The sequence below is a fragment of the Scyliorhinus torazame genome, chromosome 19 (genome assembly GCF_047496885.1).
Source record: "Scyliorhinus torazame isolate Kashiwa2021f chromosome 19, sScyTor2.1, whole genome shotgun sequence".
In the NCBI taxonomy this organism is placed as follows: Eukaryota; Metazoa; Chordata; class Chondrichthyes; order Carcharhiniformes; family Scyliorhinidae; genus Scyliorhinus; species Scyliorhinus torazame.
Genome location: NC_092725.1, coordinates 38,228,635 through 38,247,729, shown reverse-complemented (window position 1 = coordinate 38,247,729; position 19,095 = coordinate 38,228,635). Strand labels below are relative to the sequence as shown.

Genomic DNA, 19,095 nt, shown 5'->3' with positions numbered 1-19,095 from the left:
TAACAGTGTGATGGAGTGAGGGAGTGAGTGAAAGTGTGAGGGAGTGAGGGAGTGACAGTGTGATGGAGTGAGGGAGTGAGAGACAGTGTGATGGAGTGAGGGAGTGAGAGACAGTGTGATGAAGTGAGGGAGTGAGAGACAGTGAGAGGGAGTGAGGGAGTGAGAGACAGTGAGATGGAGTGAGGGAGTGACAGTGTGATGGAGTGAGGGAGTGAGAGACAGTGTGATGGAGTGAGGGAGTGAGAGACAGTGTGATGGAGTGAGGGAGTGAGAGACAGTGTGATGGAGTGAGGGAGTGAGTGACAGTGTGAGGGAGTGAGGGAGTGAGAGACAGTGACAGTGAGAGGGAGTGAGAGACAGTGCGATGGAGTGAGGGAGTGAGACAGTGTGATGGAGTGAAGGAGTGAGTGACAGTGTGATGGAGTGAGGGAGTGAGAGACAGTGATGGAGTGAGGGAGTGAGTGAGTGAGATGAAGCGAGGAAGTGAGTGACAGTGTGATGGAGTGAGGGAGTGAGAGACAGTGAGGACGGAGTGAGTGAATGAAAGAAAGTGAGGATGGAGTGAAGGAGTGAGAGATAGTGTGATGGAGTGAGAGACAGTGAGGAAGGAGTGAGTGAGTGAGAGACAGTGAGGAAGGAGTGAGGGAGTGAGAGACACTGAGGATGGAGTGAGGGAGTGAGACAGTGTGATGGAGTGAGGGAGTGAGTGACAGTGTGAGGGAGTGAGGGAGTGCTGGACAGTGTGAGGGAGCGAGGGAGTGACAGTGTGATGGAGTGAGGGAGTGAGAGACAGTGAGATGGAGTGAGGGAGTGATAGACAGTGTGATGGAGTGAGGGAGTGAGAGACAGTGTGATGGAGTGAGGGAGTGATAGACAGTGTGATGGAGTGAGGGAGTGAGAGACAGTGAGAGGGAGTGAGGGAGTGAGAGACAGTGATGGAGTGAGGGAGTGAGTGAGTGAGATGAAGCGAGGAAGTGAGTGACAGTGTGATGGAGTGAGGGAGTGAGAGACAGTGAGGACGGAGTGAGTGAATGAAAGAAAGTGAGGATGGAGTGAAGGAGTGAGAGATAGTGTGATGGAGTGAGAGACAGTGAGGAAGGAGTGAGAGTGAGGACGGAGTGAGTGAGTGAGAGACAGTGAGGAAGGAGTGAGGGAGTGAGAGACACTGAGGATGGAGTGAGGGAGTGAGACAGTGTGATGGAGTGAGGGAGTGAGTGACAGTGTGAGGGAGTGAGGGAGTGACAGTGTGATGGAGTGAGGGAGTGAGAGACAGGGAGAGGGAGTGAGAGAGTCAGTGACAGTGAGAGGGAGTGAGAGACAGGGAGATGGAGTGAGGGAGTGAGAGACAGTGTGATGGAGTGAGGGAGTGAGAGACAGTGAAGATGGAGTGAGGGAGTGACAGTGTGATGGAGTGAGGGAGTGAGTGACAGTGAAGATGGAGTGAGGGAGTGAGACAGTGTGATGGAGTGAAGGAGTGAGTGACAGTGTGATGGAGTGAGGGAGTGAGTGAGTGAGATGAAGCGAGGAAGTGAGTGACAGTGTGATGGAGTGAGGGAGTGAGAGACAGTGAGGACGGAGTGAGTGAATGAAAGAAAGTGAGGATGGAGTGAAGGAGTGAGAGATAGTGTGATGGAGTGAGAGACAGTGAGGAAGGAGTGAGAGAGTGAGGACGGAGTGAGGGAGTGAGAGACAGTGAGGAAGGAGTGAGGGAGTGAGAGACAGTGAGGAAGGAGTGAGGGAGTGAGAGACACTGAGGATGGAGTGAGGGAGTGAGACAGTGTGATGGAGTGAGGGAATGAGTAATAGTGTGAGGGAGTGAGAGACAGTGTGATGGAGTGAGGGAGTGAGTGACAGTGTGATGGATTGAGGGAGTGAGTGACAGTGTGATGGAGTGAGGGAGTGAGTGACAGTGTGATGGAGTGATGGAGTGAGGGAATGAGTAATAGTGTGAGGGAGTGAGAGACAGTGTGATGGAGTGAGGGAGTGAGTGACAGTGTGAGGGAGTGAGAGACAGTGTGAGGGAGTGACAGTGTGATGGATTGAGGGAGTGAGTGACAGTGTGATGGAGTGAGGGAGTGAGAGACAGTGTGATGGAGTGAGGGAGTGAGTGACAGTGTGAGGGAGTGAGGGAGTGACAGTGTGATGGAGTGAGGGAGTGAGAGACAGTGAGAGGGAGTGAGGGAGTGACAGTGTGATGGAGTGAGGGAGTGAGAGACAGTGAGAGGGAGTGAGAGAGTCAGTGACAGTGAGAGGGAGTGAGAGACAGTGAGAGGGAGCGAGGGAGTGACAGTGTGATGGAGTGAGGGAGTGAGAGACAGTGTGATGGAGTGAGGGAGTGAGAGACAGTGTGATGGAGTGAGGGAGTGAGTGACAGTGTGAGGGAGCGAGGGAGTGACAGTGTGATGGAGTGAGGGAGTGAGAGACAGTGTGATGGAGTGAGGGAGTGAGTGACAGTGTGATGGAGTGAGGGAGTGACAGTGTGATGGAGTGAGGGAGTGAGAGACAGGGAGATGGAGTGAGGGAGTGAGAGACAGTGCGATGGAGTGAGGGAGTGAGTGACATTGAGAGGGAGTGAGAGACAGGGAGATGGAGTGAGGGGGTGAGAGACAGTGCGATGGAGTGAGGGAGTGAGTGACATTGAGAGGGAGTGAGGGAGTGAGAGACAGTGTGATGGAGTGAGGGAGTGAGTGACAGTGAGGACGGAGTGAGGGAGTGAGAGACAGTGAGATGGAGTGAGGGAGTGAGAGACAGTGAGATGGAGTGAGGGAGTGAGAGACAGTGAGAGGGAGTGAGGGAGTGAGTGACAGTGTGATGGAGTGAGGGAGTGAGAGACAGTGAGATGGAGTGAGGGAGTGAGTGACAGTGTGATGGAGTGAGGGAGTGACAGACAGTGTGATGGAGTGAGGGATTGAGTGACAGTGAAGATGGAGTGAGGGAGTGAGACACTGTGATGGAGTGAGGGAGTGAGAGACAGTGTGATGGAGTGAGGGAGTGAGAGACAGTGTGATGGAGTGAGGGAGTGAGTGACAGTGAGAGGGAGTGAGGGAGTGAGAGACAGTGTGATGGAGTGAGGGAGTGAGAGACAGTGCGATGGAGTGAGGGAGTGAGAGACAGTGTGATGGAGTGAGGGAGTGAGTGACAGTGAGAAGGAGTGAGGGAGTGAGAGACAGTGTGATGGAGTGCGGGAGTGAGAGACAGTGTGATGGAGTGAGGGAGTGAGAGACAGTGAAGATGGAGGGAGCGAGACAGTGTGATGGAGTGAGGGAGTGAGAGACAGTGTGATGGAGTGAGGGAGTGACAGTGAGATGGAGTGAGGGAGTGACAGTGAGTGAGAGACAGTGTGATGGAGTGCGGGAGTGAGAGACAGTGTGATGGAGTGAGGGAGTGAGTGACAGTGAAGATGGAGGGAGCGAGACAGTGTGATGGAGTGAGGGAGTGAGAGGCAGTGAAGATGGAGGGAGCGAGACAGTGTGATGGAGTGAGGGAGTGAGAGACAGTGTGATGGAGTGAGGGAGTGACAGTGTGATGGAGTGAGGGAGTGAGTGACAGTGAGATGGAGTGAGGGAGTGAGAGACAGAGTGATGGAGTGAGGAAGTGAGAGACAGTGTGTTGGAGTGAGGGAGTGAGAGACAGTGAGAAGGAGTGAGGGAGTGAGAGACAGTGAGGAGGAGTGGGGGAGTGACTGATTGTGAGGAGGGAGTGTGTGACAGTGTGATGGAGTGAGAGACAGTATGATGGAGGGAGTGAGAGACAGTGTGATGGAGTGAAGGAGTGAGTGACAGTGTGATGGAGTGAGGGAGTGAGTGAGTGAGATGAAGCGAGGAAGTGAGTGACAGTGTGATGGAGTGAGGGAGTGAGAGACAGTGAGGACGGAGTGAGTGAATGAAAGAAAGTGAGGATGGAGTGAAGGAGTGAGAGATAGTGTGATGGAGTGAGAGACAGTGAGGAAGGAGTGAGAGAGTGAGGACGGAGTGAGGGAGTGAGAGACAGTGAGGAAGGAGTGAGGGAGTGAGAGACAGTGAGGAAGGAGTGAGGGAGTGAGAGACACTGAGGATGGAGTGAGGGAGTGAGACAGTGTGATGGAGTGAGGGAGTGAGTGACAGTGTGATGGAGTGATGGAGTGAGGGAATGAGTAATAGTGTGAGGGAGTGAGAGACAGTGTGATGGAGTGAGGGAGTGACAGTGAGATGGAGTGAGGGAGTGACAGTGAGTGAGAGACAGTGTGATGGAGTGCGGGAGTGAGAGACAGTGTGATGGAGTGAGGGAGTGAGTGACAGTGAAGATGGAGGGAGCGAGACAGTGTGATGGAGTGAGGGAGTGAGAGGCAGTGAAGATGGAGGGAGCGAGACAGTGTGATGGAGTGAGGGAGTGAGAGACAGTGTGATGGAGTGAGGGAGTGACAGTGTGATGGAGTGAGGGAGTGAGTGACAGTGAGATGGAGTGAGGGAGTGAGAGACAGAGTGATGGAGTGAGGAAGTGAGAGACAGTGTGTTGGAGTGAGGGAGTGAGAGACAGTGAGAAGGAGTGAGGGAGTGAGAGACAGTGAGATGGAGTGGGGGAGTGACTGATTGTGAGGAGGGAGTGTGTGACAGTGTGATGGAGTGAGAGACAGCGCGATGGAGGGAGTGAGACATCGTGACTGAGTGAGGGAGGGAGAGACACTGTGACGGAGTGAGAGACAGTATGATGGAGGGAGTGAGAGACAGTGTGATGGAGGGAGGGGGGTGAGAGACAGTGTGATGGAGTGACGGAGTGAGTGTCAGTGTGATGGAGTGAGGGAGTGAGAGACAATGAGGACGGAGTGAGGGAGTGAGAGGCAGTGAGGATGGAGCGAGGGAATGAGACAGAGTGAGAGACAGTGTGATGGAGTGAGGGAGTGAGACATCGTGACTGAGTGAGGGAGGGAGAGACACTGTGACGGAGTGAGAGACAGTATGATGGAGGGAGTGAGAGACAGTGTGATGGAGGGAGTGAGAGACAGTGTGATGGAGGGAGGGGGGTGAGAGACAGTGTGACGGAGTGAGGGAGTGAGTGACAGTGAGTGAGAGACAGTGTGATGGAGTGAGGGAGTGAGAGACAGTGTGATGGAGTGAGGGAGTGACAGTGTGATGGAGTGAGGGAGTGAGTGACAGTGTGATGGAGTGAGAGACAGTGTGATGGAGTGAAGGAGTGAGTGACAGTGTGATGGAGTGAGGGAGTGAGAGACAGTGATGGAGTGGGGGAGTGAGTGAGTGAGATGAAGCGAGGAAGTGAGTGACAGTGTGATGGAGTGAGGGAGTGAGAGACAGTGAGGACAGAGTGAGTGAATGAAAGAAAGTGAGGATGGAGTGAAGGAGTGAGAGATAGTGATGGAGTGAGTGACAGTGAGGAAGGAGTAAGAGAGTGAGGACGGAGTGAGGGAGTGAGAGACAGTGAGGGAGTGAGAGACACTGAGGATGGAGTGAGGGAGTGAGACAGTGTGATGGAGTGAGGGAGTGAGACAGTGTGATGGAGTGAGGGAGGGAGTGACAGTGTGAGGGAGTGAGGGAGTGAGAGACAGTGTGATGGAGTGAAGGGGTGAGTGACAGTGTGAGGGAGTGACAGTGTGATGGAGTGAGGGAGTGAGTGAAAGTGTGAGGGAGTGAGGGAGTGACAGTGTGATGGAGTGAGGGAGTGAGAGACAGTGTGATGGAGTGAGGGAGTGAGAGACAGTGTGATGAAGTGAGGGAGTGAGAGACAGTGAGAGGGAGTGAGGGAGTGAGAGACAGTGAGATGGAGTGAGGGAGTGACAGTGTGATGGAGTGAGGGAGTGAGAGACAGTGTGATGGAGTGAGGGAGTGAGAGACAGTGTGATGGAGTGAGGGAGTGAGAGACAGTGTGATGGAGTGAGGGAGTGAGTGACAGTGTGAGGGAGTGAGGGAGTGAGAGACAGTGACAGTGAGAGGGAGTGAGAGACAGTGCGATGGAGTGAGGGAGTGAGAGACAGTGTGATGAAGTGAGGGAGTGAGAGACAGTGAGAGGGAGTGAGGGAGTGAGAGACAGTGAGATGGAGTGAGGGAGTGACAGTGTGATGGAGTGAGGGAGTGAGAGACAGTGTGATGGAGTGAGGGAGTGAGAGACAGTGTGATGGAGTGAGGGAGTGAGTGACAGTGTGAGGGAGTGAGGGAGTGAGAGACAGTGAGATGGAGTGAGGGAGTGAGTGACAGTGTGATGGAGTGAGGGAGTGAGTGACAGTGTGATGGAGTGAGGGAGTGAGTGACAGTGTGATGGAGTGAGGGAGTGAGAGACAGTGTGATGGAGTGAGGGAGTGAGAGACAGTGTGATGGAGTGAGGGAGTGAGACAGTGTGATGGAGTGAAGGAGTGAGTGACAGTGTGATGGAGTGAGGGAGTGAGAGACAGTGATGGAGTGAGGGAGTGAGTGAGTGAGATGAAGCGAGGAAGTGAGTGACAGTGTGATGGAGTGAGGGAGTGAGAGACAGTGAGGACGGAGTGAGTGAATGAAAGAAAGTGAGGATGGAGTGAAGGAGTGAGAGATAGTGTGATGGAGTGAGAGACAGTGAGGAAGGAGTGAGTGAGTGAGAGACAGTGAGGAAGGAGTGAGGGAGTGAGAGACACTGAGGATGGAGTGAGGGAGTGAGACAGTGTGATGGAGTGAGGGAGTGAGTGACAGTGTGAGGGAGTGAGGGAGTGCTGGACAGTGTGAGGGAGCGAGGGAGTGACAGTGTGATGGAGTGAGGGAGTGAGAGACAGTGAGATGGAGTGAGGGAGTGATAGACAGTGTGATGGAGTGAGGGAGTGAGAGACAGTGTGATGGAGTGAGGGAGTGATAGACAGTGTGATGGAGTGAGGGAGTGAGAGACAGTGTGAGGGAGTGAGGGAGTGACAGTGTGATGGAGTGAGGGAGTGAGAGACAGTGAGAGGGAGTGAGGGAGTGAGGGAGTGAGAGACAGTGATGGAGTGAGGGAGTGAGTGAGTGAGATGAAGCGAGGAAGTGAGTGACAGTGTGATGGAGTGAGGGTGTGAGAGACAGTGAGGACGGAGTGAGTGAATGAAAGAAAGTGAGGATGGAGTGAAGGAGTGAGAGATAGTGTGATGGAGTGAGAGACAGTGAGGAAGGAGTGAGAGAGTGAGGACGGAGTGAGTGAGTGAGAGACAGTGAGGAAGGAGTGAGGGAGTGAGAGACACTGAGGATGGAGTGAGGGAGTGAGACAGTGTGATGGAGTGAGGGAGTGAGTGACAGTGTGAGGGAGTGAGGGAGTGACAGTGTGATGGAGTGAGGGAGTGAGAGACAGGGAGAGGGAGTGAGAGAGTCAGTGACAGTGAGAGGGAGTGAGAGACAGGGAGATGGAGTGAGGGAGTGAGAGACAGTGTGATGGAGTGAGGGAGTGAGAGACAGTGAAGATGGAGTGAGGGAGTGACAGTGTGATGGAGTGAGGGAGTGAGTGACAGTGAAGATGGAGTGAGGGAGTGAGACAGTGTGATGGAGTGAAGGAGTGAGTGACAGTGTGATGGAGTGAGGGAGTGAGTGACTGAGATGAAGCGAGGAAGTGAGTGACAGTGTGATGGAGTGAGGGAGTGAGAGACAGTGAGGACGGAGTGAGTGAATGAAAGAAAGTGAGGATGGAGTGAAGGAGTGAGAGATAGTGTGATGGAGTGAGAGACAGTGAGGAAGGAGTGAGAGAGTGAGGACGGAGTGAGGGAGTGAGAGACAGTGAGGAAGGAGTGAGGGAGTGAGAGACAGTGAGGAAGGAGTGAGGGAGTGAGAGACACTGAGGATGGAGTGAGGGAGTGAGACAGTGTGATGGAGTGAGGGAGTGAGTGACAGTGTGATGGAGTGATGGAGTGAGGGAATGAGTAATAGTGTGAGGGAGTGAGAGACAGTGTGATGGAGTGAGTGACAGTGTGAGGGAGTGAGAGACAGTGTGAGGGAGTGACAGTGTGATGGATTGAGGGAGTGAGTGACAGTGTGATGGAGTGAGGGAGTGAGAGACAGTGTGATGGAGTGAGGGAGTGAGTGACAGTGTGAGGGAGTGAGGGAGTGACAGTGTGATGGAGTGAGGGAGTGAGAGACAGTGAGAGGGAGTGAGAGAGTCAGTGACAGTGAGAGGGAGTGAGAGACAGTGAGAGGGAGCGAGGGAGTGACAGTGTGATGGAGTGAGGGAGTGAGAGACAGTGTGATGGAGTGAGGGAGTGAGAGACAGTGTGATGGAGTGAGGGAGTGAGTGACAGTGTGAGGGAGCGAGGGAGTGACAGTGTGATGGAGTGAGGGAGTGAGAGACAGTGTGATGGAGTGAGGGAGTGAGAGACAGTGTGATGGAGTGAGGGAGTGAGTGACAGTGTGATGGAGTGAGGGAGTGACAGTGTGATGGAGTGAGGGAGTGAGAGACAGGGAGATGGAGTGAGGGAGTGAGAGACAGTGCGATGGAGTGAGGGAGTGAGTGACATTGAGAGGGAGTGAGAGACAGGGAGATGGAGTGAGGGAGTGAGAGACAGTGAGATGGAGTGAGGGAGTGAGAGACAGTGTGATGGAGTGAGGGAGTGAGTGACATTGAGAGGGAGTGAGGGAGTGAGAGACAGTGTGATGGAGTGAGGGAGTGAGAGACAGTGTGATGGAGTGAGGGGGTGAGAGACAGTGCGATGGAGTGAGGGAGTGAGTGACATTGAGAGGGAGTGAGGGAGTGAGAGACAGTGTGATGGAGTGAGGGAGTGAGTGACAGTGAGGACGGAGTGAGGGAGTGAGAGACAGTGAGATGGAGTGAGGGAGTGAGAGACAGTGAGATGGAGTGAGGGAGTGAGAGACAGTGAGAGGGAGTGAGGGAGTGAGTGACAGTGTGATGGAGTGAGGGAGTGAGAGACAGTGAGATGGAGTGAGGGAGTGAGTGACAGTGTGATGGAGTGAGGGAGTGACAGACAGTGTGATGGAGTGAGGGATTGAGTGACAGTGAAGATGGAGTGAGGGAGTGAGACACTGTGATGGAGTGAGGGAGTGAGAGACAGTGTGATGGAGTGAGGGAGTGAGAGACAGTGTGATGGAGTGAGGGAGTGAGTGACAGTGAGAGGGAGTGAGGGAGTGAGAGACAGTGTGATGGAGTGACGGAGTGAGAGACAGTGTGATGGAGTGAGGGAGTGAGAGACAGTGAAGATGGAGGGAGCGAGACAGTGTGATGGAGTGAGGGAGTGAGAGACAGTGTGATGGAGTGAGGGAGTGACAGTGTGATGGAGTGAGGGAGTGAGTGACAGTGAGATGGAGTGAGGGAGTGAGAGACAGAGTGATGGAGTGAGGAAGTGAGAGACAGTGTGTTGGAGTGAGGGAGTGAGAGACAGTGAGAAGGAGTGAGGGAGTGAGAGACAGTGAGAAGGAGTGGGGGAGTGACTGATTGTGAGGAGGGAGTGTGTGACAGTGTGATGGAGTGAGAGACAGCGCGATGGAGGGAGTGAGACATCGTGACTGAGTGAGGGAGGGAGAGACACTGTGACGGAGTGAGAGACAGTATGATGGAGGGAGTGAGAGACAGTGTGATGGAGGGAGGGGGGTGAGAGACAGTGTGATGGAGTGACGGAGTGAGTGTCAGTGTGATGGAGTGAGGGAGTGAGAGACAATGAGGACGGAGTGAGGGAGTGAGAGGCAGTGAGGATGGAGCGAGGGAATGAGACAGAGTGAGAGACAGTGTGATGGAGTGAGGGAGTGAGACATCGTGACTGAGTGAGGGAGGGAGAGACACTGTGACGGAGTGAGAGACAGTATGATGGAGGGAGTGAGAGACAGTGTGATGGAGGGAGTGAGAGACAGTGTGATGGAGGGAGGGGGGTGAGAGACAGTGTGAGGGAGTGAGAGACAATGAGGACGGAGTGAGGGAGTGAGAGACAGTGTGATGGAGTGAGGGAGTGAGAGACAGTGTGACGGAGTGAGGGAGTGAGTGACAGTGAGGAAGTGAGAGACATTGCGATGGAGTGAGGGAGTGAGAGACAGTGTGACGGAGTGAGGGAGTGAGTGATACTGAGGATGAAGTGAGGGAGTGAGTGAGTGTGATGGAGTGAGAGACAGTGAGGAAGTGAGAGACATTGCGATGGAGTGGGGGAGTGAGTGACAGAGTGAGAGACAGTGCGGACGGAGAGAAGAGTGAGTGACAGTGAGGATGGAGTGAGTGACAGTGAGAGGGAGTGACAGTGAGGACGGAGTGAGGGAGTGAGAGACAGTGAGGACAGAGTGAAGAGTGAGTGACAGTGAGGCTGGAGTGAGGGAGTGAAAGACTGCGAGATGGAGTGAGGGACAGTGAGATCAAGTGAGGGAGTGAGAGACTGAGATGGAGTGAGTGCGTGACAGTGAGGTCGAGTGAGGGAGTGAGTGACAGTGAGATCGAGTGAGGTAGCGAGGGACAGTGTGATGGAGTGAGTGACAAGTGTGATGGAGTGAGGGAGTGAGTGACAGTGAGATGGAGTGAGTGAGTGAGAGACTGTGATGGAGTGAGGGAGTGAGTGAGTGAGAGACTGTGATGAAGCGAGGGAGTGAGTGACAGTATGATGGAGTGAGGGAGTGAGAGACAGTGAGGACGGAGTGAGTGAATGAAAGAAAGTGAGGATGGAGTGAAGGAGTGAGAGAAAGTGTGATGGAGTGAGAGAGTGAGGACGGAGTGAGGGAGTGAGAGACAGTGAGGAAGGAGTGAGGGAGTGAGAGCCACTGAGGATGGAGTGAGGGAGTGAGACAGTGTAATGGAGTGAGGGAGTGAGTGACAGTGAGATGGAGTGAGGGAGTGAGAGACAGTGTGATGGAGAGAGGGAGTGAGACAGTGTAATGGAGTGAGGGAGTGAGTGACAGTGAGATGGAGTGAGGGAGTGAGAGACAGTGTGATGGAGAGAGGGAGTGAGGCAGTGGGATGGAGTGAGTGACAGTGTGATGGAGTGAGGGAGTGGCAGACAGTGTGATGGAGTGAGGAAGTGAGTGACACTGAGGATGGAGTGAGGGAGTGAGACAGTGGGATGGACTGAGTGACAGTGTCATGGATTGAGGAAGTGAGAGACAGTGTGATGGAGTGAGGGAGGGACAATGAGGATGGTATGAGGGAGTGAGAGACTGTGTGATGGAGTGAGGGAGTGAGAGACAGTGTGATGGAGTGAGGGAATGAGAGACAGTGTGATGGAGTGAGGGAGTGAGAGACAGTGTGATGGAGTGAGGGAGTGAGAGACAGTGTGATGGAATGAGGGAGTGAGAGACAGTGTGATGGAATGAGGGAGTGAGAGACAGTGTGATGGAGTGAGGGAGTGAGTGACAGTGTGATGGAATGAGGGAGTGAGAGACAGTGAGGACAGAGTGAGGGAGTGAGTGACAGTGAGAGGGAGTGACAGTGAGGACGGAGTGAGGGAGTGAGACAGTGTGATGGAGTGAGGGAGTGAGACAGAGTGATGGAGTGAGGGAGTGAGAGACAGTGTGATGGAGTGAGAGTCAATCTGAGTGGGACGCTCCACCTTTACTCTCTTGCCCTCAATGTCCAATGTTTTGACGATGAAGTCGACTCCAATCGTGTTCTGCTGCTTCTCGCTGAATACTCCTGTTCTGAACCGCTGAACCACACAGGTCTTGCCAATGTTGGAATCTCCGATTAGCACGATCTTGAAGAGGTAGTCAAAGGCTTCATCTGCACCGGCCCCCACCGTATTCATACTGCAATTAAATATCACTTAAATCTATCAACTGGTAATAAAACCTCCATCAAAAGTACTGATGTCAATAACAAATATGCTTTCATCACAGAATGGTTACAGCAAGAGGCCATTCGGCCCACATTCTCTCTGCTGTATCTCTGAAGAAGCAATTCACCTCCAGTCACTCGCCCGCATTCTCCATCTAATCCTGCACATTCTTCCTGTTCAGATAATAATCTCATTCTCTTTGGAAATCCTCAGTTGAATCTGCCCCAGCACACTCTCGGACAGTTCGATCCGGATCCTAACCGCTCGCTCTGTTAGGAAATGTCTCCTCACATCTCCATTGCTTCTTTGTCACCTTCAATCTGTGTCCCTGGGCTCTCGAATCTCCACCAATCTGAACAGGTGACCAGGGCACAATTTCAAAATTTGGGGTTGACATAAATCTTGGAAGTATTGCAAACTGTGAAGAACTTGACAAGTGTCGAACTTGACAAGGACATGGGCAGGTTGGTGGAGTGGGCAGGTGGGTGGGGGAGCAGAGAAGTGCAAGATGATGTATTTTGGTAGGAAGAACATGGAGAGACAATATCCAATGAGGGGTGTAGGAGCAGAGGGTGTTTATTTGCAAAGATCATTGAAGTTGGGAGGACAGGCGGAGAGAGCAGCTCATAAAATATGGGGCATGGAATACAAGAGCAAGGAGGTTATGCTGAATTTACACAAGACACTAGTTAGACCTCAGCTGGGATATTGTGCACAGTTCTGGGCTCCACGTTATAGGAAGGATGCGAACGTGTTGGAGAGAGAGTGCGGAAGAGGTTTACAAAGAATGGCTCCAGGGATGAGAAATGTCAGTTATGAGGATTGGAGAGATTGGGACTGATCTCCTTGGAGAGAAGGCGGCGAAGAGGAGATTTGATAGAGATGCTCAAAATCATGAGGGGGCTCGAGAGGGTAGGTCGGGAGAAACTGTTTGCACTCGTTAAAGGATCAAGAACGAGAGGGCACAGGTTTAAAGTGATTTGCACAAAAAAGCGATTGTGGTGTGAGAAAAATCTTTTTCACACAGCGAGTGGTTGAGGTCTGGAATGCACTGTCTGCCAGTGTGGTGGAGGCAGGTTCAGTCGGGGCATTCAAGAGGGTATTAGATAATTATTTGAATAGAAACTATGTGCAGGGTACTGATACGACCTATCGGGTTAGTGCGCGGTCAATTCCAGCACCACTTGACCCAGAGCCACAACAAATTGAATTCATCAATAATTCTTCGAAAAATACCCAAAGTCTTTGGCCTTTGGCTGCCGAATAATTACACTCACCAGGTTTGTAAATGTAAACACATTTACTGTTTATTTATAACAAGAACTAGAATGAAATATTCAGCAAATACAACTGGTTAACTATTATCCAACTCCTAATCTCCCACTCTAATTTTACCCCACCCTCTGCACACACACAAGACAGACACAGAGGGAAGAGGGGTGAAAATAATAAGTGAAAGGAAAAAGAGTCTTTGTTTCAGAGGGCTATCTTTAAGCAGACCTTCCATCAAAGTTTTCAGATCCAGAGAGAGAGAGAGAGAGAGATCATGTGACATAGGAGCAGAATTAGGTCATTAGGTAAAGCAAAAAGGGCGGAGGATACCGGAAGTCTGCAGAAGGATTTAGGTTAGGTGAATGGGCTAGGGTCTGGCAGATGGAATTCAATGTTGCCAAGTGTGAGGCTATCCATTTTGGGAGGAATAACAGCAGAATGGATTATTATTTAAACGGTAAGATGTTAAAACATGCTGCTGTGCAGAGGGACCTGGGTGTGCTGGTGCACGAGTCGCAAAAAGTTGGTGTGCAGGTGCAACAGGTGATTAAGAAGGCTAATCGAGTTTTGTCTTTCATTGCTAGAGGGATGGAGTTCAAGACTAGGGAGGTTATGCTGCAATTGTATAGGGTGTTGGTGAGGCCGCATCTGGAGTATTGTGTTCAGTTTTGGTCTCCTTACCTGAGAAAGGACATATTGGCACTGGAGGGAGTGCAGAGGAGATTCACTAGGTTGATCCCAGAGTTATGGGGATTAGATTATGACGAGAGGTTGAGTATACTGGGACTGTACTCATTGGAGTTTAGAAGGATGCGGGGGGAGCTTATTGAGACATATATTGCCCTTAGTGTTGGGTGGGGTTACTGGGTTATGGGGATAGGGTGGAGGTGTGGACCTTGGGTGGGGTGCTCTTTCCAAGAGCCGGTGCAGACTCGATGGGCCGAATGGCCTCCTTCTGCACTGTAAATTCTATGATCTATGATATAAGATTATGAAGGGAATAGATAGGATAGATGCGGGCAGGTTGTTTCCACTGGTCAGGGAAAGCAGAACTAGGGGGCATAGCCTCAAAATAAGGGGAGGTAGATTTAGGATGGAGTGTAGGAGGAACTTCTTCACCCAAAGGGTTGTGAATCTCTGGAATTCCTTGCCCAGTGAAGCAGTTGAGGCTCCTTCTTTCAACGTTTTTAAGAAAAAGATAGATGCCTTTCTAAAGAATAAAGGGATTCGGGGATATGGTGTACGGGCCGGAGAGTGGAGCTGAGTCCACAAAGATCAGCCATGATCTCATTAAATGGCGGAGCAGGCTCGAGGGGCCAGATGGCCTACTCCTGTTCCTAGTTCTTATGTTATGTTCTTATGTTCTTATGCTTCACCAATCAATCATGGCTGATATCTCACGCCCCTTTTTCCTTCCTTCTCCCTTTAACCCCTGATCCCCACCAGCCAATTATTCAAATTGCATCCCACCCCATCTCTTGGATGCCACAAAGTTTGAGTTTTGCTGTCCAAAGTTTGTAACTTTTGAATTCTTAATTTCCCCTGCTTGACTTAAAGATACATGTCCATTAAGCATCAATGGATCAAAACGATGACAGCAAAATAAAGAGGAAAAAAGGGAATCAACAGGAAGGGGCCTGACAGCACAAGGAAAAGGCATGGCACCAAGTCCTGATGCTCATTTGGAAAGCCAGGGTGCACACACAATGGACCGAATGGTCTCCTTCTGAGCGTAACAATTCTGTGATTACCTAAGTTCAGCATAACCCCCTAGGGGTACTCTGTGCCCCTATTTCTAAAGCCCAGGATGCTATACACTTTATTAACTGCTCTCTCCACCTGCCCTGCCATCTCAATGACCTATGTACATAAACATCCAGGTCCCTCTGCTACTGCATCCCTTAAGCACTTTGTCCCCCATTTTGTATCGTCTCTCCATGTTCATCCTGCAAAAATGAATCATTTCACATTTCTCTGTATTAAATTTAATCTGCCATTTATCCTTTAGAAATTCTCCTCTCCCCTCCTCGCTGTTCACAAACCCCTCATTCACAGGAAAGACAACACTTGGACCAGCATTTATTGCCCATCTTTAATTGCCCTTCAGAAGCTGGTGGTGAGCTGCCTTCTAGAAGCACTGCAGTCCCCGAGGTGGAGGGACACCCACTGTGCTGTTATGGAGGGAATTCCAGGTTTTTCCCCCAAACGATATTTAAGGAACAGGCGTCGATATATTTCCAAGTCAGGATGGTGTATGACTTGGAGTGGAACCTCCAGGTGGTGGGGTTCCCAGGTATCTGCTGCTCTTGTCCTTCTAGATGGGTCAAGGGTTTGGAGGATGCTGTCGAAGGAGCCTTGTTGAGTTGCTGCAGAACATTTTGTAGATGGTACACACGGCTGCCACTGTCCGTCAGTGGAGGAGGAAGTGAATATTTTCAAAACCACATTTATTAAAGTTATTCAATTTTTACACAAAAACGCACGAAACAAGCAAAAAAAAGATAACTACAGGTGTCAATGTAAAACAGATACAATCCAAAACAAATCATTACCGCGTTAGGAACAAGACTCGAGAATCCCCTGACGGATAAATGACCAGTCTGCACCCAAACACGAGACAGGCAACAATTTAGAGCTACATCACATACATAGCTTCAAAACAGAATGACTGGACAAAATGATACCCAAGAACTCCAGTACGAAGGGCAATTCGCTAACTTTTATTGTGCACTTTGATCTCTTTTCCGGATCCAGACTGGAACAGGAAGCCACCCTCGTGTTCGAGATGGCAAAAGACAATATCAAGGAGATTGACCGGGCACAATAATAATAATAATAATCTTTATCAGTCTCACAAGTAGGATTACATTAACACTGCAATGAAGTTACTGTGAAAATCCCCTAGTCGCTACACTCCGGCACTTATTCGGGTACACAGAGGGAGAATTCAGAGTGTCCAATTCACCGAACAAGCACGTCTTTCAAACAGACTCATGTCAACAATCCCTGTTCTTCCACTGAGAAAGTAAAGAAGAACAAGAACCATCAGAACTAACCCTTCAGGTCCGCCATATTCCAACAGCACAAAGACCAGCCAACCAACTGCCTAACTCTCAGGAGGAATTAAACAAGGATGAAGACTGGGTCCTTTCAGACCCATCTCAACATCTCTCCAAATGTGGATCACCCAGCTCAGAACCCACCCCCCAGGCCCCCAGGTGCTGTCACCCAAGAAGCAACAAGATAATGACCATGACATTGGGCCTGGCCTAGCCCAGCATCGCCACAAGAACAAAGACAGGATAGAACTCATCCAGAGGACTACCATAACACCCTATCAAATCCCCCACCAAGCTAAGGCCCATCTGTCCCCGAGCTGAACACAGGGCTGTAAGGGACCTGTTAAACCCTTGTCTGTTTCCTGTTTCTCTTTTTAATTCATGTCCGCGCAAAATTACAGACTTTTGGTTTTGAGCTGCACCTGTCTGCCCCCACCCCCCCCCCCCCCCATCACACTGCAAGCTGATATTTGGACTAATCCAGAAGATTCCTTGAATCAGTGTGACCTGTGGCATAGACCAAGGATGCCATTTTCATCGACTCTGCTTGCAACCAGTCAGCTCCGTTGCAATCCCAGGGCTAAGTAGATTCTCGATGTGGATTGGTGCTTTTTATTTTGGAATGCCCCGCTGTGTGATTTTGATTTCAGTTTTATTTGGAGCTGCAGAACCAAGCAGAAGAATCCTTTTGAATCTCTCCCCCAGAAGTGAGCACTGAAAGCCTGAAGATAGAGCGGAGGAGGGGGAACTTTCCGGAATCCTCTCCCATTAAAAGGTACCAGACAACTCGAAGGCCTCACAAAAACTGCTGCTCTGATATTCTGTTGAACTGAAACAAGCTGCCGGTGAGTCTGCTGAAGCTGAACACATATCAGAAAGTGAGCAGTCCTGAAGTGCATCTTCTGAGGGTAAGGTTCAGCCCAACAAAAGTTAAAATGTGTCCCGAGAAGGGATCCCACAGTCTGAGAGTTGAGCCTGAGTGGTCCAGCTTGAAGATCCAAACCAACTGCTGTTTTAACACCTCGCATTCTGAAGAGATCACCGCCTACAAAGAATATAAGAACATAAGAACTAGGAGCAGGAGTAGGCCATTTGGCCCCTCGAGCCTGCTCCGCCATTCAATGAGATCATGGCTGATCTTTTGTGGACTCAGCTCCACTTTCCGGCCCGAACACCATACCCCTTAATCCCTTTATTCTTCAAAAAACTATCTATCTTTATCTTAAAAACATTTAATGAAGGAGCCTCTACTGCTTCACTGGGCAAGGAATTCCATAGATTCACAACCCTTTGGGTGAAGAAGTTCCTCCTAAACTCAGTCCTAAATCTACTTCCCTTTATTTTGAGGCTATGCCCCCTTCTGCTTTCACCCGCCAGTGGAAACAACCTGCCCGCATCTATCCTATCTATTCCCTTCATAATTTTATATGTTTCTATAAGATTCCCCCTCATCCTTCTAAATTCCAACGAGTACAGTCCTAGTCTACTCATCCTCTCCTCGTAATCCAACCCCTTCGGCTCTGGGATTGACCTAGTGAATCTCCTCTGCACACCCTCCAGTGCCAGTATGTCCTTTCTCAAGTAAGGAGACCAAAACTGAACACAATACTCCAGGTGTGGCCTCACTAACACCTTATACAATTGCAGCATAACCTCCCTAGTCGTAAACTCCATCCCTCTAGCAATGAAGGACAAAATTCCATTCGCCTTCTTAATCACCTGTTGCACCTGTAAACCAACTTTTTGCGACTCATACAGTAGCACACCCAGGTCTCTCTGCACAGCAGCATGTTTTAATATTTTATCATTTAAATAATAATCCCTTTTGCTGTTATTCCTACCAAAATGGATAACCTCACATTTGTCAACATTGTATTCCATCCATCTGCCAGACCCTAGCCCATTCACTTAGCCTATCCAAATCCCTCTGCAGACTTCCAGTGTCCTCTGCACTTTTTACTTTACCACTTATCTTAGTGTCGTCTGCAAATTTGGACATATTGCCCTTGGTCCCCAACTCCAAATCATCTATGCGATGACCTCAAAGATCCTCAAATCTCTCATGCCTCTTAATCCCTGTTATTTTTAAACCTTTCCTACCCCTTCACTGTGTGTCTGTCTTGTGTTTATGTCTGGGTGGGATGGGATTTTGGGACTAGTTAGACAAGTAGACCATGTTCCATTATATGTTCATATTTTACTCTTTTAAAAATGTTTTACTTATAAATCTTGTGCCTGTAACTCATTGCAGCAGGCAAGAGTTAAAGATCTCAGGAAAAAACACAAATGATTGTTAATTCACTTCTGTTGGGACTCCGATGTGCGACGGAGGTTTTTTACGCAGAGGGTGGTGAATGCCTGGAACACGTTGCCAGGGGAGGTTGTGGAAGCAGATACATTAACGGCGTTCAAAAGGCATCTTGACAAACGCATGGATAGGATGGGTATAGAGGGATACGGCACAAGGAAGTGCTGAGGGTTTTGGCAGAGGTTGGTATCATGACCGGTACAGGCTTGCCCTTTATAACTCCTCGATAGTTTGGTGCCTATATCCTCCTTGTACATTTTTTCTACACTGAATAATGTAATTTCCTCTCTCCAGCACTGTAATATTGGGCGGGATTTTCCAGCCGCACCCGCCCGGTGACCAGAAATTCCCGCCCGAGGTCAACGGACCTATACATGGTCCCCGCCCCATCCATTTTTATCAATGACTTGGAGGAGGGGGCTGAAGGGTGGGTCAGTAAATTTGCTGATGACACCAAGATTGGTGGAGTAGTGGATGAGGTGGAGGGCTGTTGTAGGCTGCAAAGAGACATTGATAGGATGCAGAGCTGGGCCGAAAAATGACAGATGGAGTTTAACCCTGACAAGTGCGAGGTGATTCATTTTGGTAGAAAAAATTTGAATGCGGATTACAGGGTCAACGGCAGGGTTCTGAGGAATGTGGAGCAAGAGAGAGATCTTGGGGTTCATGTCCACAGATCTCTGAAGGTTGCCTCACAAGTGGATAGAGCCGTGAAGAAGGCTTATAGTGTGTTAGCGTTTATTAACAGGGGGCTTGAGTTTAAGAGCCGCGGGGTTATGCTGCAACTG

The 19,095-nt window shown here is 50.4% G+C and overlaps 1 protein-coding gene across 5 annotated transcripts in view; it reads right to left on the bottom strand.

Moving 5' to 3' along the window:
* The window catches only part of LOC140396089 (ras-related protein Rab-19-like), a 180,869-nt gene that overhangs the window by 138,712 nt on the left and 23,062 nt on the right, over positions 1-19,095 (bottom strand). For all 5 annotated transcript variants that reach the window (XM_072484195.1, XM_072484192.1, XM_072484193.1 and 2 more), the window contains exon 2: positions 11,444-11,639. In XM_072484195.1, the coding sequence (XP_072340296.1) occupies positions 11,444-11,638 (195 nt within the window). In that variant the 5' untranslated portion in view covers position 11,639. The remainder of the gene's footprint in view (positions 1-11,443; positions 11,640-19,095) is intronic.